This window comes from Bufo gargarizans, chromosome 11 (genome assembly GCF_014858855.1).
Source record: "Bufo gargarizans isolate SCDJY-AF-19 chromosome 11, ASM1485885v1, whole genome shotgun sequence".
NCBI classification, from domain to species: Eukaryota; Metazoa; Chordata; class Amphibia; order Anura; family Bufonidae; genus Bufo; species Bufo gargarizans.
In genome coordinates, this window is record NC_058090.1 from 5,462,450 (window position 1) to 5,484,913 (window position 22,464).

General features: G+C 45.8%; 1 protein-coding gene across 2 annotated transcripts in view; it reads right to left on the reverse strand.

Moving 5' to 3' along the window:
• MDGA2 (MAM domain containing glycosylphosphatidylinositol anchor 2) overlaps positions 1-22,464 on the reverse strand; it is a 431,166-nt gene that overhangs the window by 204,296 nt on the left and 204,406 nt on the right. For both annotated transcript variants that reach the window (XM_044272149.1, XM_044272148.1), the window contains exon 2: positions 11,382-11,521. In XM_044272149.1, coding sequence (XP_044128084.1) covers positions 11,382-11,521 — 140 coding nt within the window. The remainder of the gene's footprint in view (positions 1-11,381; positions 11,522-22,464) is intronic.

Below are 22,464 nucleotides of genomic sequence, written 5' to 3' on the forward strand. Positions count from 1 at the left end.
ACAATGGGGGAGTATCGCTAGGATATGCCCCCATTGTCTTATAGGTGCAGGTCCCACCGCTGGCACTCGCACCTATATCAGGAACAGAGCCCCACAAACTGGTGTCTGAAGGACTCCGGTCCGGCCACCATCAAGCACGCTCCCCATAGGAGTGAATGGAAGTGCACCGCGCATAACCGGACACTGCTCCCACTCACTTCTATTTTCCGCAGACTCATAGAAAATGAATAGGTGCGGATCTCAGCGGTGGGACCAGCACCTATAAGACAATGTCTGTGATGAGAAAACCCCTTTATCGGATGGGATTTCATTCCTTAAGGGGTTGGCCACCTCTTGGGGGTTTCTTGACAAACTCCCAACCCCCCCTTCGGCCAAACCTGCAAAAGGGAAGGATACTTACCTGCTTTCTGCCGCTGGCTCCCGGCTCCTTTGCTCTCCGACCTCGGCTGCCTCCCTCAGGTCCCACGCTGTCAATGTCCACCTGGACGCCGCTGCAGCAGTGACCTGACCCCCTTTGCATCACGTCAGTTGGTCGGCATATTACCGTAGTAGCAATCTATGCTGTGGATTTTCCCACGCACAGGATGAAATCGGCGACAAACCTCAGCAAACTCCATGACAAAGGCTCACGTAATTTTCTTTCATCTGCAACTGATGTCCCACGTGGATGCACCCATTACTGCGCCAGTCAATCGCTGCTCAGATTTCACGTCTGTTATAATGCGAAATTCATTTCTAGGTCAAGTAGGTCTCCAATATTTCATATCCAGAAAACCGCTTTCATCCCAGTAAGTCTGTGATATATTTGGGGTGTGCGGTCCATCCTCGGCTTGGCGCCGGGGCTCTATGATTTCGGCATGGCCTCCTACGATATTACTGACGTTCAGTCTTTTATCTGTCCATTCGTCATGCACGCCAAGCATTAGGTAGAACATGTCGCCCTCTCAAGTTCGGCTTTGATGGAAAACCGAATAACTTTACATGTCAATGTCTTTTCTCCAGCCACAGATGAAGGATACGAAGGGGAATAGAAACTTTCAGTATAAAAGCAGCTGAAGACAATCAATACTTCCCAGCAACAGAGAAGCAGAGATAACGCGAGTCCCAACACAAAAAATACAAGAAACCATTGAAACAGAGTCTTTATGAAGCTTGACTAAGCTGGATTTAATTTGAGCCGGCAGAGGTGGGCCAACCGGGCGCTTTGGCGTATCGCTCTTAGGGGAACCTAAAGAATCGCGAGCAGGGCGGCTCTCCGGCATGACCGCGGTGTCCCTGGCACCTTCCAGTCCCTTCAGGACTCTTCTCCAAATCAGCTCTGTCAGTCGGGTCAAGCTTTTTGCTATTGTCAGAACGCTGATTGCCTCATCACTATCAAAGATGATTGCTCATGGGGAAAGGAGCGGTGAACCGAATAACTTAATTGGCGAAAAGTCAAAAAGCATATTGCGCAGCATGGAGAAGCCGCTGCCGGGGCTGAGGAAGTAAAATCCGAGTACTGCTGAGCTGTACTATAGAGAAATGGAGCGGGGGTGTAGAGGGAAAGCATTGGGGTCAGGTATGACGCCAAGTAGAAGACCGGAGGGGGCGTACGATAGAAGAAAACCAACATAAAAGCAAAGGAGAATCCTCCGACCTGAAATATGCATGTTCACTTCTTAATTGACTGGATTCCACTGATGATATCACAAGTCTCCAGGGACCCGACTGTAAAAAGTTTTTTATAACGTTAAAAAGCCCCATCAGCAGGATAAAATCTAGTATATTGCACATTAGGGTTAATCCTGCTGATTACAATGATACACGTCCTGTGAAAATCGGTTGCGGAGTCCCTGAGTAAACCGACTTTATGCAAATTAGGGCTTCAGTGCACTGAGGGGTGGGGCCTAGTCCCCGGGTGCACCTGAGCGTTCCCATTGTGGTCTCATTTGCATAAAGCATACATTTTTTTTCTTTTCGGGAAACAGATTTTCATAGGGCAGGTATCATTGTAATCAGCAGGATCAACCCTACCAGGCAGTGTGCCTGATGTCATGGGACTGGGCCTGATGAAATGTGCTCTTTAGCAACAAAGTCAACCTGGCACATGAAAAGAACATCAGCCGAACCGACTTTCGGGCTGGACAACCATATAATTTGTATGTTGGTCTGCTGACTCTCCCGAGGGCACATGTTAGGGAAAAGAGGGATCGGACATGTCAAAGTTCAGTATATTAGATCCTTTGTTGTCAGGGGAGATAAGATGCCACCAGTGGAGTCTGGCAGCAGCTTCTTCACCCTCTTCCTATTGAGAATACAAGAAACCTTGATCACCAGGCAATGTGTCTCAAATGGACGCCCCTATAAACAGGCCGTGACCATGATGTCACCTTCAGGCTCTTGGTTCTCTGGAGAGCTCTGTGTACTAGGAGCAGTAGAGCCTCAGTCCGGACCGAGAACATCGGCGAAAACCAGACAGCAAAGGAAGTAACACAAAGCAGTCGCCAGGAGAGACCACCGGTGGCTTGAGGAACCGTAAGGACGCACATCTGATAACCTCTAGTGATCAGGTGACAGCTTCATAGGCCTTCATGATGGTGGTGGTCTATAGTCCCTAAAGAACTGGAGCCGATAAAACCAAAATCAAGGGCCACCTCGAGGATACGGTGTGTTGCAAACCATGGGTCAATTTTTATTTTTGGAATGGAGGAAACTGTATTACTTTACTACATGCGCCACGCAGCAGGGTCACCCTAGACCTCAGTGAAGTATAACCCGTAGCTCATGTAAAGTGAATATCGTTATTAGAGAAGTGATTACTTAGTAGACGCTCTGTAAGTCACGATAAGGTGTGAACCCTGCGCCTGAGGCACCGAGGAATACTCCTTCATGCTCTGCATACTCCAGATAAACATTTTCCTATTCAGCAATTATTTGTCGCAGATCTGAAAAGTGTAATTGCTTTTTTCTTGCTGTTTTACTGTCGGTGGATCCAATAAGGCCTCATGAGCCGCGAGGCCAAGAGACAGGGGCAGGTTAGATAAGAGTTCACAATAAATCTGATTAATAAAGGCAAAAGCACCTTCTGTACATTATCCGGGTGGTCACGGTTATGGTAGGATTTGGAGTTTTCTATACATTCCCTACTTACGGCTGGTTACGACCACAGGAAGTGCAATGGGTGCCTCCGCCCAGGGCCCAATATATAATGCGCCCAGTGGTAGAAATGTCGAGTGGTATAGTGCAGCCTAAAATGTCTCTTTGTGTGTTTCACTGTGCTCCTACCTGGATACCGCTGGAACCCAGGCTTTGGCTCCGAAGCATTAAAAAGGGATAAAATAATTGAAGAATAATAGAACAACTTGAGTCCAGACTTTGAGATGAAGTTCAATGGCAGCTTTACTTGAATAAACGATTCTTCAAACAGTTTACAGGCTTTGTCTTGGTTCCAGCAGGCTTTAGCATAAAAGTGGCAGGCAAACTCAACTCTGCTCTATCCTCTCACTTTGCTGTATTGACAGGCTGACTTGGTAACTTGGCTTCTTCTTTATGCTGCACTTCACTTTTTAGTCGGACTTAGCTTCAGCCAAGGAATAGGTTAGAATCCTGACAGCTCCAACATGGAGTCTCAAACAGCACCAACCAGAACGGCCCCACCTCCTTCCTGTAGGACAAGCCCACTTCTCTCCACAGGGGGTTAGAATAGAATGGTAAGTTCTTTTCTAGCTAAGTACAGCTCTGCCGTGTTTGCTGCCACCTGCTGGTGAACCAGGCACATTACATGAACATAACAGCGCAACATCCCCCCCTGCTGCGCTGAACGTCCTTTCGGACAGGACACTCGACGAGGGGGAAGCCAAGAGTTCCATGGCAAATTGTGCCATCTCTGGCCACAGGTCAAGCCTGCACACCCAGTAGTCCAGGTGTTCCTCGCTTCTCAGAGCGTCCACTTCAGCCGTTAACCCGATGTAGCCGGATACCTGTCAGTCTAGGCGTTACCTGAGGCTGGATCCGGAGGGCGGCTGTCGATGTTTTGGGTGCAAGAATGATCTCATATCCGAAGTGACCAACACATCTTCAAACCGCCCTCTTCTTGCATGCACGGTAGGATTGGTACCCGCACCTGTTTCGCTGTGGGTGTAAATTCCTCTGCAATCGCCCAGGAGAATGTCGTCCTCGATTTCCTCCACCCAGCCACGGACAACGCCAGGGATCCCTGAAAAAGTCCCCCTCAAAGCATGCTCTTCTTGCTCCTCCTCCTCCTCCCCCAGGCACCATCCTCCTCTGACTCCTCTTAAGGCTCCTGCTGACTTGCCTCAGATGGCGTAGCCCCCCCTGGGAATTCAGTCAGCATTGCGACTTCCTCATCTTCCAGCTCCTGCTCCTCGAAGGCTTGATCAATAACACGACACAATGCACGCTCCAGATAGAAGGCGTAAGGTACGATGTCACTGATGACGCCCTGGCTGCGTCTGACCAGTTGGGTGATCTCATCAAATGGCCACAGAAGTCTGCATGCGTTGTGCAGGAGCAGCCACTGGCGCGGTGAAAAAAAAACAAGCTCCCCAAAACCTGTCCTGCCGCAGAGTTCGTACAGGTAGTCGTTAATGGCACGGTTCTGCTGGAGCAGCCTATCAAGCATATACAAGGTGGAGTTCCAGCGCGTCGGGCAGTCACAAATCAGACGTCTGACGGGCAGGTGGTGTCGCCGCTGAACGTCAGCAAGGCGAGCCATGGCCGTGTAAGATCTTCTAAAATGGCCAGAGATTTTCCTGGCCTGCCGCAAGACGTCCTGGACCCCGGGGTATTTGGCAACGAATCACTGCACGGCTAAGTTCACGACGTGTGTAATTTTGCCCGGTTTCAGTGCACTCAGCAGATTGGCACCGTTGTCGCACACCACTTTACCAACTGTCAAATTGAGCGGGTTAGCCACTGATCGGCCTGTGACCGAAGAGATGAAACAGTGCAGGATCGCTGTGGCTCTTGGCTTCCAGGCACAACAGCCGCAGCACAGCATGGCAACGTCTCACCTGGCACATCGAATAGGTTCTGGGGAGCTTGAGGGGTGCAGCGGAAGAGGTGGTAGCAGTGGAAAATGAGGAGTCAGCCGAGGAGGAGACGGAGGATGGAGTAGGAGGAGGAGAAGAAGAGGCAGGCCTGCATGCAATCCTTGGCGGTAACACCAAATCCACTCGCGTGCCACGGGTTACATGCTTGGCGGCCGTCAGAAGGTTCACCCAGTGGGCAGTAAAAGTTATGTACCTTTCCTGCCCGTGTTTGCTAGACCACGTGTCTGTGGTCAGATGTATCTTGGCACCGACACTATGTGCCAGAGATATATTCACTTGCCACTGAACGTGGCCATATAGCTCTGGGATGCCCTTCTGCGAGAAATATTTTCTTCCGGGGACCTTCCATTGCGGTAAGGCAATGACAACAAATTTTCTAAAGGCCTCCGAGTCCACCAGTTTATATGGCAGTAGTTGGCGGGCTAGCAGTTCCAACAAGCCAGCGGTCAGCTGTTGGGCAAGAGGGTTATCCGGCATCATCAACTTTTTACGCTCAAACATTTAAGCCACGGAAGCCTGCCTTCTGCCAGATGAACGCGACAAAGGCACGGTTGAAGGTGGCATGCAGGAGAAATAGGAGGAGAGAGGAGAAGGAAGAAGAGGCAGGACGTGGAGTGCCTGGAGTGTGGCTTTGTGGGTTCTTACGGTGTTGCTCCCACTTGGCTCGGTGATGGGAGGCCAGGTGCCTTCTTAAGGCGGTCGTCCCTAAGTGAGTGTTGGGCTTACCGCGACTTATGCGTTGACAGCATAGGCTGCAGATGGCAACACTATTGTCAGCAGCTGACACGTAAAAAAAAAAACACACTGTGGAGTCATGTGCCGGCGTCCTGGGAGTGCAAGATGTTACGGTACATGGTGGATGGCTCGCTCCAGATACATTTGCAGTCTGCTTTTTACCTCCGGTGCAGTGTGAGCTCTGCCCCTGCTTCTCCTCCTTCTCCTCCCTCTCTGCTGCTCCGTCTCTCCCTCTGAACTCCCCTCCTCTTCCTCTCTTGTGGGCACCCACGTGACATCCATCGACACATCATCGTCATCTTCACCACCACTGACATTAGAGATCTTGAAGTAGGCAGCAACAGCGGAGACCACCCTCCTTGAGCTGATCTGGCGTCAGACCGCTGGTTGGAGGCTGTTGCTACCTCCTCTTCCTCATCCGATGCCAAGAATGGCTGTGTATCGGTAAGGTCTGGGAATGGATGGGAAAATAATTCCTCTGACTCGAGTGGAAGGGCTATGGTGACTGGTGGTGGTGTCATTGGGGGTGCACAAAGCAGAGAGTGAGGAGAGTGCAGATACACAGAATGAGGAGGGTGCAGAAGCAGAAGGCTGAGTGAGCCACTCAACGAACTCTGGTGCGTCCTTTGATGTAATCGCACGCACCTTCTCCAACTTCCCACTTAGGCTCCGGCCTGGTGAACCTGCCCAACCCCTACCACCCCTGCGGAACAGCCTGCCTCTTCCTCTGCCTGTCATATTCAAAATGACCCTGTGCCAAAGTCCATAGAGAAGAGCAGTATTTGTGGAAACAGGTATTTCGCAGGCCTCAATCAGTATTTGGTAGAAGCCGGTATATCGCACCCCTCAATCAGTATTTTGTGGATACAGGTATATAGATCCTCTTAATCAGTATTTTGTGGAAGCCGGTATATTGCACCCCTCAATCAGCATTTTGTGGAAGCAGGTATATAGAACCCCTTAATCAGTATTTTGTGGAAACAGGTATATAGAACACTTGAATCAATATTTGGTAAAAGCAGGTATATCGCACCACTCAATCAGTATTTTGTGGAAGCAGGTATAACAAACCCCTCAATCAGTATTTTTGGGAAGCAGGTATCATATTTTTCGCCCTATAAGATGCACTTTTTTCACCCAAAAGTAGGGGGGGGGAATGGCAGTGCGTCTTATGGGGCGAATCCTACCATTTAACATTGATATATCGCCGGACACGATCCTGCACAGCGCGGCCGGCGATGTATCAGCAGGGAGGGAGGAGGGGCTGGGGGCTGGCAACTGATATTGGAATGGCAGCGGGCCCATTGCAGTCAATGTATTCTATTACAGCGGGCACCGCTCACTGTAGTATTCATATGTAACGTGTAGGCATGGGAGCTTTGTTAAACTATAGAAATCCTCTGCAGCAGTAGCGAAATCTACATAGTACTCACTTGAAACTCCCGTGGCAGGCAGGCCGGGGGCGGCAGCGTAACGTCACTCACTATGTCACGCGCCTGCTCTGCCTGCTTCATTCATAAAGTGGGAGGAGCAGGCGCGTGACGTAGTGAGTGATGTTACGCTGCCACCCGGCCTGTCTGCTGCGGGAAGTTTCAAGTGAGTACTACGTGGATTTCGCTACTGCTGCAGAGGATTTCTATACAGTGCTCAAATACACCATACAGCAACCAAATAACGGCTTCATACATAAAGTGACCTATTAACAGTGCAGCACAAGGCCTAGTATACCGCAATGTAATTAATATTAAACGAGTATTTCATCCTTAGATATTTACAGCATATACTCAGGACCTGCATCAGAAATGTATGGCATATACTGTACCTCGACTGTGCCATAAATGTCTTCGGTGGGAATACCCCTTTAAGACATGTGATGGGTGTAAGTCTTTGGTGCCCGGCCATCTTTGACACTCCCTTTAGTAGGGACATCTGATGCACCCTGTATGACTGTACAGGTTGCCCATCCATAATGGGCAGCTAGGTCATGTAACTATGACAATGAAGTTTATATCTCCCCCCCTACCCACTCCCGAACCTTCAATTTTTAGTGGGTTACATCAAACCTGACCATTTTGACAGTGTAGATTGAGACTAGTCAGTTTGTTTTTGCATCAGTGGCCCTAAAGTCATTATTTCCATGCATGATAGGGTTAAGGTTATATATAATCAGAAAAAATATGTATTTCAATCAGGTTTTTACGATATTTTTTTTTTGTTTTTTGGATGTCATTAGAATAGTCACAATATAGAAACATAGAAACATAGAATGTGTCGGCAGATAAGAACCATTTGGCCCATCTAGTCTGCCCAATATGCTGAGATGTCATGTTTTCTGCTGTTCCCTTATTAAGTTTGTTGTGTAGACTGGGACAGACAGAGCAGAGTCATCTCATTATCATTAGGGGGTGAATAAATAACCACTCTAGTGTACTGCTGGAGGCCTGGACAAGGTCAGATAGTAACAACATCCAAACCCAAACAAGGTACTATATACCATTCCCTTGCTTTCCTATGTGGACTGGGATATACTGAGCGGAGCCATCTTATTATTAGAAGTGAATAAATGGCAGCTCTAAAATACAGCAGGAGGTCTGGATAAGGCAAGATAGTAACAACATTGAAACCCAAACTAGGCTCTGTGTGCCTTGCTGTTTAGACTGGGATACACTGAGTGGAGTCATCTTATCATTATTAAGGTAAATGAATAAATGACAGCTCTAGAGCACTGCACGAGGCCTGGATAACTAAGGATTGTATCAACATCCAAACACAAACAAGGTTGTGTATTCAGTCCCCTTAATTTACTGTGTAGACTGGGATACCCTAACAAGAGACATCATATTATTATTATTAGGGGATACAAATAAATGACAGCTCTAGTGTAGTGCAGGAGGCCTGGATAAGTGAGGATAGTATCAACATCCAAACACAAACAAAGCTCTGCATGTAGTTCACTTGATTTGCTGTGTAGACTGGGATACACTGAGCAGAGTCATCTCATAATTATTAGAGTGATGATTAAATGACAGCTGTAGTGTACTGCAGGAGTCCTGAATAAGGCAGGATAGTGATAACACCCAACCCAAACAATTGCTACCCTTCTAGACTTTTTATTTTAATAAGCTTCATAGACAAAGCCTTTTAAGTCCCTTAACCCTAACCCTAATTCTCGATTCGCTTTTTATCTATCATATTATGTTGCTCTCCCCTCACAACTATATGCTGATGATTGCTCACTAGTCTACTGAGACCACTGCTCCAACCGGTTGAACAAAGGATTTTGACAAATAGAAGGGTCTTTCAGCCTTTATTATGTTAGACGTCAGAGGGGCCACATTGCCACTTCGATGGAAGATGGCGGCCATTCCTGTCATTCGCACACAGTCGCTCGCTGCTTAACATTCACAGCGCGCAGAGCCGGAGAGAAAGGCAAAAAGCCAAAAACAGGACAAAGTTGGCAAAAGCTGCAGATATTTGTTTTCTAGAGTACATGACACATTACAGAACTGCAGGCGTAATTACAACAAAGCGGTAATATACTCGGCCGCATCTTGACACAATCTTCTACAAGGAAAAGGAACGTACAAAGCAGACCGAGCGGCTGGAAAGAGTAAATATGGAAATCACCGCATATCGAGAAGAAAAGAACAAAATAAATACTTGAAGGGGTTTTCCATGATTTTTTAATTCATGACTTAACCTCTGGAAAGGTTATTAGTATCTGATCGGAGGGGGTCCACCAATCAGCTGTTTGAGAAGACCCTAGTGCCCGCAGCAGTACCACGGCCTTATCAGCGCTCACCTAGCACAGCGCCATACATTGTATTGTGGCCGTGATTGGTAACGCAGCTCACTTTTATGGGGCTGAGCTGCTCCTAGGCCATGTGACTGATGAACATGAGGTCAGATGACCTAGGGAAAGCAGCGAGAAGGCCTCGGCGCTACTGCAAATGCCGTGCCTTCTCAAACAGCTGATTATCAGGGGTTACGGGTGATGGACCCCCGTGATCCGATACATCTACCAGACTGCTTATGAATTAATGTCATTTTATTACATAATAACAACAAGCTATATCACAAATATGATTAAAAGAACAAAGGTGCAGGGAGAAGGCGACATCATCTGGAGGATGAACACAGCGGACACTGCGTTCATGGATCTGTCCATCTATACAAACATGATTAACAATAAAGTGCAGAAAACATATTCCATAATAATCAAATGGACAACGAACAATTACCCCAGACGAAGGTTCACACCGAAGCGCGCGTCGGGGCCGGCGCCATCCTGGAGGGAGCACATCGTGGGTAATCGTTCGTTGTCCATTTGATTATTATGGAATATGTTTTCTGCACTTTATTGTTAATCATGTTTGTATAGATGGACAGATCCATGAACGCAGTGTCCGCTGTGTTCATCCTCCAGATGATGTCGCCTTCTCCCTGCACCTATGTTCTTTTAATCATATTTGTGATATAGCTTGTTGTTATTATGTAATAAAATGACATTAATTCCTAAGCGGTCTGGTAGATGTTTGTAGGTTTTATGTTATGGTGTGTACCACAGGCTTATGTGAGCAATTCTATTCATGTGAATGAATAGTATAGGAATCCCTGGTTGGGGCATATATTGGGTATTTTGTTTATTATCAATATTATTATAATTTTTGTAATTATTTTATTATCTTTTGTTTCATCTGTACTGTTTTGTGATCTGACTTGTATCCTTCAGCAGAGACAGGATTTAGTTTTTTACTTTCACATGTTCCCTATAGATGGTGCGGTAATAGAAATCTACGTTATGGAGGAAAACAGTCCTGATGATGCCCCAATGGTCACAATCAGGACTGTTCTGGGTCTAGTTAGACTACGTTGTCACGTGATTTCCAGGATCAATCCAGTCACCTGACTTGTGGCTGCCCAATCCTGGCAATCACGTGACAACGTGCTAGAATTTTGGACATGGTCTTAAAAGGTGAAGATTCACGTTATAGGACTGAACTTCAGCAACTCCAGCCACATAGTGAAACAGGAGGGCCCATAAAGCCCAGGAGGTCCCCCATTATGAGGCTGGGGTTTGCCACCCGCGGCAGTAACCCTCCACACCCTTTCCATGCCGATTCCCCAAACAACATTGCAGTTGCTTTGAAGGAATTGTCTGTTGAAGTCAAGAAGACCAACCAAGGCAGGACTCATGGAGCGCCTCTATGGGATGTATCCCCCACTGCTAGGATCTCCGTGGTCACTGGTATGTGGTCTGATCCAGCACAGCTGTGATGAGGGATGGACTGTATGGGACGGTGGTAAAGTACGTGTGCTGCCTCCATACAAACTCTATGGGAGTAATGGAAACATCTCAGCGGCTTCATGTTTTTCCAAAAACTCCCATTGGTTAGTATGGAGTCGCAGTGTACGTGCTTGACCGCAGCTTTATGTTATGCAGGTCAGGACCCCCATAACAGCACTCAGTGGAGGTCTTAGTGGTGGAGCTTCCAGCAATCAGAGATTTCACATCTATCCCATAGAAACCCCTTTAAATGTATAGAGTTGATCACATCAGATGTTCTTCAAGATTTCCACATTTGTCTTACTCACCTGTGGCCTTGGGTGTCCGGTCACCAGACATGTCAGCTCTAACGTCTCTCCTTCCTTTATCGTGTAGACCCGTTCTGAATACCGCTCTTCTTCTATATTACACGCCAGCCCCGAGTGGATAATCCGAACAGTCGGCGGTGCTGTCAACGAAGAAGAAATAATTCAGAATCAATAAAACCGATATCTACCATCCAGATCACCAATGTGGTGCAAGAAATGCTCTCCTGTGACCAACCCGATGCACCAGGATTATGATGTATACATCATTCCATAGATAGATAGATAGAAGATCAATGATAGATATTATATAGATGAGATGGATAGATAGATATTTCTTGATAGTGATGTAGAACTGTTTCCATGTTTACATAATTGCATTTTCTACATTACTTCACTGCATTTCCACAGGAATGTCTATAACATGAGAGAATAATTCTGTAACATTTACTGTTACTTTTATTAAGTGGTCGGAGTAGATTCATTTTGCAGCATTTCTTGGCTTTATTAAACGTCACATGTCAGACCCGCGAGGTAAGTGCGCCCCGCACCGGCGCAGCGTATCCTGATCTGACCCACAATGCTTAGCATTTACCAGCTACAAGCAAATACAAGAACCCAGCGCATAAAGCAATGAGGCAAGACACCTAACAACCAGTCGGCGCCATAAGAAACATGCGATGCTTGAGAAGCCTCAGCTATGCATCCATTTACTAAGCGCAGTCTTAAAGGGAACTGGTCCCTGGATAGAAACACAATCACATCAAATGACTGATGGAAGGAGACAACTCATAGAAAATGGCAAACTATAGAACATCTACAGAACCTAGCACTCTCGCCACGTCTTCTTCTTGCTCATAAATATAGAAATTGCTCGCAGAGGAATTTTTGATCCCAATATTGGAGGATAGCTCTTAAGCTGAGAAGCAGGTGAACTGTGGGAATGCGGACTTTATTAGACGCGTTTCAAGCCTTTCAGCTGCAGTATGATGGATTAGAGAGAGGAAGAATTTCAGCTATTAAATCTTTCCCACCAGGTTAGGAGCAGGTTCTGGGATAAATCGTTTCGGTGGGTTTCAGGTTTATTGCTGCCGTAATTGCCTTTGAGATTCCTTAGACCTTGCCATTCCTATGAGATTGGTTAACCATCTATGAAGAGCACTGCACCGAGGATATCAAGCCTTTAGATTTCTACATCTAAGATCCGGGAGCATTGGTGAAGATCCACCATGAGAATTGTATCACAGCCTTGAAATGAAAACTAGGTTCTTTAATGAGGTTCTTCAGGACTTTCCTATGGATGGTCTGTTAGATATGCCTAATTGGTGAGAGTCCAACCCCTGGGACCCCCAGAACCAAGGGGCCTTCACATGACTACAGCTGAGCTTTAGTACCAGGTATAACAGCCGTCTGTACAGTCAAGTTGCAGTGCCTACGAAAATTCTGTTCATCAGGTAGGAATCTGGAAGCCAAACCCTAAATCTAAAGCTAGACCATCAACATGAAAGATATGGGAAATCCCTTTGAAGGGTTCTCTGAGACTGGGAACACTTTTTGATGCAGGAATTATTTAAAAATAATAAAAAATGACTCACCTGTCACCAGTGCTCCAGTTCCATCCCTAAACTCCCTTCTTCTCCATTTCCGGTCCCCACTGGGCTGGAAATGTGGCGTGCCATCTACATGCACATCACTGCTGCCAGTCAATCAGTGACCTCATTAGTGATGTGTGCAGGCACGGCTTGTGACTACTGCCACCGCTGAGGCCACTAGCGGGGAGAAAGGAGCTTGAGGTTGGAACTGGAGCCCCACGACCAGTAAGTATTTTTTTTAAATCTCTGCACCTTGTCTGGCAGTACTGAAAGGGGTTCCTGGTCTCGGAGAGTCCCTCTAAACCGATTTCTTCATTGCATGCTCCTGGGTTTAGGGCCTTTCTTTTTATTCCCCATTTTTGGGAGTTTTCCGGGATCATATCAATATCAGATTGGTTGTGGCAGCCCTCCAATCAGCTGCTTGAAGAGTGTCATGGCCTCGTCATTGGTGACATGGGGACACTTACCAGAATGTGTATACTGGTACAGAATATTGGAGCCTCGTCTCATTCACTTGAACAGGAGAGTTGCCAACAGTTGGACCTTTTTATTAGGTTTGCTATACTGCCAGGTTCTCTCTAAATGGGTTGCCCAGGATCAGAAAAACATGGCAGCTCTCTTCCACGACTGTCCATAGCTTGTGCCTGGTATCGCATCTCAGCTCCATTGAATGGAATGGGGCTTAGCAGCAATATGCCACGCAACTTACAGACAGGTGTGCCACCGTTTTTAGATGAAAGAAGCCATGTTGTTTTTTTATCATCCTGGACAACCTTTTTAAGGCTTGGTTTTCATGGTGACAATTGGCCAATGCATGAGTTGCAGAATTACTATAGACTCAAAGGGAAGCGAGATTGTGAATGATCTTGTGACCGCTGCAAAAAAAATAAAAAATCAGAACATGTAGGATTTTTTTTGCAATGGTGGCAAGGTCATTCACCACCTTGTTTCCCATAGTGAAATACTGACACTGTTCTGCTGGGATCCTGTGATTTTGCTGTGACTAAAGGCTGTATTACACCAGCAGATTCTGCAGGCGATTGTTGGGAGGGAAGCGTTCCTTCCTGGTAATAGCCTGTTCGTTAGTGGAGGAGACTGCTGCTATTACATGCAACGATCTCCTCCACATCATGGGGAGGAGTGATTGTTATGTCATCGCTCGTCACCATGCTGTCTAGTTTTTTGCCGGTGTTCTGCCAGATCTCTATACCTTGCGAAAAGTCTATACCGGAAGTAACGCGGCCGCACAGGAATCAGCTGGAGGAGGGTGTGCGCGGCGCTGCGCAAGCGCACATCCACTGGCTTAGGAAATAATCGCTGCAGCGCCGCGATAGAAATACTTTGTGCACCTCGCGTGCGCACTTAGGGGTATAGAGACTTTGCAGCGCAAAATGTTGCATCAGATCTCCCTACTCCTGAGTGCTCACGCGCGCACAAATCATAGGATGAACTGAAACATCGCTATACCACTAAGTGCGCAAGCGCGGTGCACGAAGTACTTCTATCGCGGCGCTGCAACAATTCTTTCCTAAGCCAGTGGATGTGCGCTTGCGCAGTGCCGCTCACACCCTCCTCCAGCTGATTCCTGTGCGGCCGCGTAACTTCCAGTGCGGCCGCGTCACTTCCGGTATAGACTTTTCGCAAGGTATAGAGATCTGGCAGAACACCGGCAGCAAATCACGATTAGACAGCACGATCTGCCGCCGGCAAATCGCTGTCTTTCATCATGCTGAAAGTTCACGATTGCCCGATGAACGAGCTAGTTCATTGGGTAATCAGTAGCAGTATTAGACTGCCAGATGATCTGGCAGAATATCTGCCAGTGTAATACAGGCTTTACACGTAATCACATTCCACCACTAGACTCAGCCTTCACCTCCAGTTTGGTTTAGGCTGGTTGTATTTACAAAACAGAAACATATAAAATGTTGATTCAAATAAACAAATACTTGATGGAAAGAAATCTCTAGAAGGATTTGGAGCTTGATCATTTAGCGGAGATTTGATGGAGACCAGCGTCCCAGACTTAACCATATTTATTTATTCGAGTCGAATGGCTCTCGAGAGCTTGTGTGCAAACATTACGGCTGATGCGCCGACAACAGATGTGTTTATATTCTGCGAAGAGAATGCGGCTGTAAACAAAAGGCCGAGAAGAAAGCAAAATGCAAATTAATACATCACACCTAGATTTACCGACACAACTAAAATTACAAAAATCTGTAAATGACCCTGACACGGCAGACTTTTATCATATAGAATATCACTTTATGCCGTACAAGCATAGTCCCTTCATCTATCGTATGGCAAAACAACCATGTAATATTGCGCAGGATCACAGCTTATTATGTACACAGCACGTGGGATCTCTGGGTCACATGAGCAGACAAGACAACCCAGTTGTATGAGATTGGAGGAAACCTGCCAGAAAAATATCAGGGTATGTACAACTTTTTTGAACTTTTTGGATTGCTGTAATGCAGGGATCCCCAAACTGCGGCCCTCCAGTTGTTGCAAAACTACAACTCCCAGTATGCCTGGACAGCCTACAGCTATTAGGGCATGCTGGCCGAGTTGTAGTTTTGCAACAGCTGGAGAGCAGCAGGTTGGCCATCCCTGCTCTAATTCATCTATATTGTATCTAACATAAGAAGAAATCTAAAAATTGGTTGAAAATTTGCACATACATTGTAAAGACTAAAATAGTCCCAGGTCCCAGGCCCTGGGCTGCACTACTGAGAGATGTGCCATCTTAAGTGTTATAATGAAGGTTTGATGCTTGCATACAGTTCCTTCAACCCTACATACAGACATGCCATGCATGACGTGTGTCATATGATAGGATGCCCTGCTGTCAGGAGATTGATCACTATGGGCATGGAAGGAGGAACTGTCCCTTTAAATCTAGACAAAAGCCTAGGTTTAACAGCATTTACCTTGTATTTTTCAATTTCCAACCAATTACTGTAAAAAAAAAGCTCTTCTGTAACACTGAATTTGTGATGTCTTTTCTGTTTCTTTTGAGTATTGATCAAGTTATCCATGGCCGGTGGATGCCCAACCACCTGGAAAATTGTATTGTTCCCAATCACTATCAGATAGATAGAAGGCGGTGTAAATCTCCAGTCCCGGAGTCCTGTAGATGAAGCCTCTTTGTAATACTCCGGCTGCTCGACGTTACTATGGCCAGGTCAGGAAATCAGATAAGATGCCGGTTCTGTTAAAATAAAAAAATTGCATAGAACATAGAAAATTTTTAAAAAGTATAAAAAACTTTCTGTAGGTCAATTGATACTGCTGGGCCCCAAGAATAATTTGTATCAGGGCCCCCACCTACCATGTGCACTTCTGGTGGGTATTTATTTCCCATTTAGACATGCTAGATGTCTGATCGGTGGAGGTACATCCATTGGCGCTCGTGTTCCCTGGCGATCGTCAGGGTAGGGGGGCGGTGCAGTAATGTAGCTCCGCCAGGCGGATATGGGTCGAGACTCTACCTCCGTGTGACCCCAAATTGTGCAGTGCTCCATCTCATGACCTATTACAGAGTCATCTTCTCCTGATTTTGCTTCTAGGAAAGAATGCAGCGCCTCGTGGAGGCTCCATGTCATATAGACTAGAGATGAGCGAATCGAATAGTTAGAATCGAAATTCGATCAGATTTTTTTATTTTTTTTTATTCTGTTTTGGTAGAATCATAATTTCTTCAGATACGTTTAGGTAGAATTTTTCCAGAGAGAGAGAAATTTTCCAGGCATTTAACAAACTTTCTATTTGGGTAGAATTGATTTGCACCCAAATATAATATCTTGGCTGATTCATACAAAACAGACAAGATAGAATTTGAGGAAATTCGCTCTATTATAGACCACTAGGGTCTTGTGCTGCCAACTCTTGTACAATTTTCACTACTTCTATTGCCTGAAGCAGAATCCGCTCTGGGCAACGCACGGCTGCATCACGTAGAATATCACAGGTGCAAAGGGACAACTAGAGGGAGGCATAAAAGGGATTAATGCTCTGTCCGTCTCCCCCGTATATTATGCCCAACACATAAAATCACCTGATTAGTAGCATAAACAAGCCACAAATAAAAAGTATGTATCCTATCAGCCATTAAACGTCTTATTTTCCCTTTTTCACCTCTTTTTTAACGTTCCTTAAATTATCTCAGGTCGTCATTTCTTAGCATGGAACTAAGTCATAGATTTTGTCGACAAGCGAGGAAAAATATTAGCGCATTTTTATTAGTATTATTTACTGCAAGTCTGGGACTTTGGCTAGAATCTGTATTTTTTTCATAAATGCAGTCAACATAGCATGAAAGAATCAATTTCTTCCCTATTCCCTGCTGTAAATAAAACCAACGTGGAAGACATGGGGGAAGGGAAAAAAAGTAAAAAATGAAAAAAAATATGTAAAAATGTAATAAATTGTCCCTGACGCCACCACTACAGTCTCCCGATGAAGAATGTTGGTGCAGTGCATTGACCTGTTTTTTTTTCTCATCTCAATATCATTATATTAGCGCTTCTGTTTTATATTGCGCTTTCTGCCGATGGCCTACATTAGTTTATCAGAAAACCATGGTGGCAATTTGTTTACCGCATTTTACAGGAGCTTGTACGATGAGCGTTCGGAGGAGATTCATCTCGAGACGTCCACCCGGGGAGCAGTGGAAATCCCATTAAACCGGGGACTTATGCATAAAGCCAGGAACACTTTATAAGAAGGAGAAGATAGAGGTTGGGATGTTATTAATGGAGACATTGGTTTACTCTCCGGGGACTTGATGAATCTGTAGCCTCTGGAACTTCCTCCAGTAAAACAATGAGCGGGACTCGAAGATATAGTCATTTTTTTTAGATATGGCATCCTGTGAGCAAATGTCTTGATGGAGTATTCCCTGGGAAGCCATTGACCATTTAACTTTGGGGGAAGATCTGCACAGAAATGGAGCAAGGTGGAAATTGTCATTGAAATGCTCCTTTGGGCCTGTGATGGCTCGTTGAGTTGATGGCAGGGTTAGCTGGAGTCCAATGGAATTCATCAAGAGCTCAATGTGATTTCAATCTGCAGTGTGCCGCAGAGGAGGAGGATAAGAGTGATAGTAGTAAGAACAGTGGTTGTAGTGCTCACTCGGTCTTACACTCCCCTGGGCCGTGCAGTGATGGAAAGGGAGCATCTTTCTTTCCTTCGAAGCACACTCTGGTTCTGGAGTTCTCCTGTCTGATGTTGGTGCCCTTCATGTTGAAGGGTTTGAAGTGCAAGGCAGGGTTCCTTGGTGCAGTTGCAGATGTTGGTGCACTGTAGCAGTGCAGGAAGCAATGATGAGGCAGTTGTGCAGCAAAACAGTTCTTTAAAGAATAATTCAAATGTTAACACGTCAGGGCAGTTCTTAGCGTGCATGGACTGGCAGTTGGTACACAAAATGCTCTATGCGCAGTCTTCCAGGTGATACGGCTGCACAGGTAGTATTTAGGCCAAAGTGTCTGTTTAGAACAATCTTCCTTACATTGCACCTCTCTGTCCTTAAGCATCCAGGTACGGGGTACACAATTTTCTTTAGGTAAGGCAATCACAGGGAGGACCCTAAATGTCAGACTATGCTCTGCACCTTATTTTATGCTTCCACAGTTTTCTCTTTAGGATCAGTGATGAGCGGCAGAGACAATATTCAAATTCGCAATATTTCGCGAATATTTGGGTGAATATTTGTCATATATTCGCGACTTTGAGAATTCGTAACCTCCAGTCATTATTTTCTTGGTTGCAAAAATCAGCAATTGGAAAACTCGCGATAAAAATTTGCAATCTGAAAATTTGCGATCAACACTACTCCTAAAGTCAAAGATATTGCAGCCTTCTCATTGGCCCACAAGCAAAAAGCATTGAGGGGTCGTGGGTACTTATGAAAATAAAATCTAGAATAGTCACGATTAGGAGGATATAGCACTATATTCTAGATATTCGCAAATTCTCGAAGTGCTAATATTCGCGATAAAAATTTGACATTTGAATATTCGCGATCAACACTATTTAGGATGTGGATTCATCTACACAGGTGATCAACCTGCTGGGTAAGTATGGGCTGGAAGTCTTAACACAACTGGACAATACGGCTGTAGAGTCTATAAGCTTCTTGCAATGAAGTTCACCTCTACAGAACTTCTACTCTGCCCCTCTCTTTTTCTTTCTCTCCTGGCCTGCTTTTCAGTAAAGTTCTTCTCTAACCTGGCCCTGGCTGGCACCTAATCCAGGGACATTGGACATGTGTTTCCTTCATTGTCTCAGACTACTTTGAACTGTCTGATGAGACTGACTGCTTAGACTACGTTCAAATCTGCATTGGAGGCTACGCTCATGGCCTCTGTGAGTTTTCCAAAAATAGTGGAGATCAAAGACCTGCATGCATTTCTCAGCTAAAAAAACGTCCTCCTGAACGAAAACCTCATGGATCTCATTGTAGTCAATGGGATTTGTTAGTCTTTGTCCTCTGTCTATTGTATTTGGCAACATCTATAATACATGAAGTTTCATTGTCGCATGCATCGTGCAAAATGCCACAAGGGGGTCCACTGAGACTTTATCACCCAGGGGCCCCCATGAGCCAGGAGCCCTGCCTCCACTGATCTTGCACCACTGATCTTGCCATTCCAATGCTGCCTGGGTCCTTGCTGCTGACTACAGCAGCTTCCATCTTAATCCACAGAAAAAGCCCACTTATCCCACCCTGAGCTAGGTCGCCCGCTCTGGCCAGTGATTGGCCGGGAGGGCATTTTTCTGTATTTTTCTTGAGTGTCAAAATTGGCACAATGTAGGGGGAGGGGAGGAACACCAGAATGACCACAGAAGGGAAATGACCCGAAACAAGGCCTCATAGCTAGGTAAAGGAAAAGGTCACCACCTAGGAAACCCTAAACCTAGCCCTGACCCTAAACCCTAAACCTAGACCCTGAAGGTGGGAATATTCATACATCGTATACCTAGGCCGTAGATACCCTGAAAATCCCTATGCATAGTCACAGGGCCTGAGACCACCGGTTCCTTCCCAGATGATCGAACCAGCGTCTCCCTGAGGCCTCGGAAACAATGAGCAAAAGGGGACAACAAAATACAAAGGGGAGAACACTTATCTTCAATAGAAAATGGATGAGCAGGAACTCAGAAGAGGACAACACACCAGCTCTTCCAACTCCAGGCAGAGAATATCAACCGCATGGTAGGAAGTGTGAGTCCAGACTAAATAGAGGAATAGTAATGACCACAACCTGCACCTGCACCAACAACAACACGGCAAAGTGAAACCGAGAGACTGTCAGATAACCTCACGTGATGCAAGACTCTCAGATCTTCTAACCTCTGTCACGGGAGGGATCGTGACAGAAATAGAAAGCGGAAGGGACCCGAGCAGCATCGTCGTGGGATCCCTGGAGGTAACTATCAGTTATTTTATGGTTTTAGGGCCATTATGACACCAATTTTTCTTTCACTCAAAAATCCTTTTATCTGAGATTTTGAAAAAATCCCTGAAAAGCAACTCTGCTCCAGCACCACCGATCTGGTGGTCTCTGATGGTCTTACTTCCCTGCCGCAATGACATGTCGTACATGCAGGTGACCTCTGCAGCCAATCCCAGGTCTCGGTGCTGCTAGCACTGCATGGCACAAAGGCGATGAGCGCAGTGATTGGCTGCATTGGTCACATGCATGAACAGCAAGGCAACAAAGACCACCAGAGCAGCGGCGCTGGATCGGCAGGGAATCTAAGGCATCTTTCACACGGGCATCGCGTGTCAGGGCCGGACAAGATGCGGGTGCGTTGTGGGAAAATGCACGATTTTTCCGCGCGAGTGCAAAGCGTTTTAATGCGTTTTGCACGCGCGTGAGAAAAATGTTTTGGGGGGAGTTTTCCCCTGCAGTACATGGACCTATAGGCGCTGTATTATGTCTCAGTGGATAGGTCCTCAGCCATTGTTACAATGCGCCACAAATACTGACTTTATTATCTGAAGCGGTTACATTGTAACATTCGCGGTTTGATTGTTTCTTCCGTGTCGTTAAAGGGTTAATGCTATCAGCTTTAATTAAACATGAGTAATAAATCTAACATTCCTTCAGATCTCATTGCTTCGCATTGATTTGCTCGGCTGTAGCACAGCTGTTCCGGAAAGGTGCAGATGTCGATACCATTGTTGTGCCGCATGACGCATGAAAACGAGACGGAACAAATGCCGAGATGACGTATCCCGCAGAACACTGCCGCACATAGTGGCCATTTGCATCGTGTGAAATGATTCAATATTCAAGGACGATACTTTCGAGTCATTTACTGGGTGATAACGTGCTTGTTCTCTCCGAGCGGACTGAGGATTCTATTGTTAGGAAATATAATCGCTCTGTTTTTATTGTTTTTAACATCAATTTATCATGAGTAACAGGAATTAAGGGGGGACATCCAGGATTAGAAAATACGGCGTGTGTGTTTTTTTTGTTATTTTCTTCAGTAACAGCGCCACTCTTGTCCATGGCTGTCTATGGTACTGCAGCTGGTATTTCCTTGAATAGGAATCAGCTGCAGTACCAGGCACAGCCTGAGGTGGCGCTTTTTCTGCAATGCATTTATAAATAAATCAGACTTTATTGTAACTTTGGACAACCCCTTTAAGGCTTGAGGTGGTTCAAAACGAATGCTTGATGCTGGACTCCTCTGTAGGTCTGACCTACTATCCGTCTGGACTATTCTCTTCACTTCCAAATCCAGATCACTGCATACGATCTAGAATGGAAGAAAATAACTGGACACAGGAAAAACTTTTTCTTACAGTGCTTTTCAGGGTGATTTGTAGTTTTCATGGGTATCTTTTTTTGTTTTGTTTTTACAATGTTTGGGATAAATAGTAATTGTGTAGTGCGGGTCATTACAGATGCGGTGATACCAAATATGTGGAGCAGATTTTATTTTTGCAATCATTTCCATTGAAAAGCTTTTGTTCAATGGAAAAAATTATTTATTTTACTTTGAATCTCTTTATTCAATAAAACTTTTTTTTTAAACTTTTTTTTAAACCGTTTAACGGGCAATCTTTTGGTTGCTTTTATGATCTCCTATACTGCTTATGTAGTGCGATGTGTTGTACTGTCAGTGCTGCACTGACAGTCACCAGCAGGCAGAGAGGTGCAACCCGATATCCTCATTAGGCCCAAGGTTGCCATGCCAATACATTGGCATCCTGTGATCTCATTAACGTGGTGCCCATTGGAGATAGAGGGAGCGCCCTCTAAATCACTTAGATGCAGAGATCGCTATTGACTGTGACATCTAAGGAGTTACATGGCTCGGATCCCCCGCTTGTCTCAGTCCTGGCCGTTACAGCAGTATCCTGGTTCTCGTGAGACGGCCGAGTCCTCACTCTACGCTGCATTGGAGACCCGTGCAATGCATAGACTAGGCCATCGTAAACGGGCAGTGGTCTAGCCTAAGGTCCGTTAGTG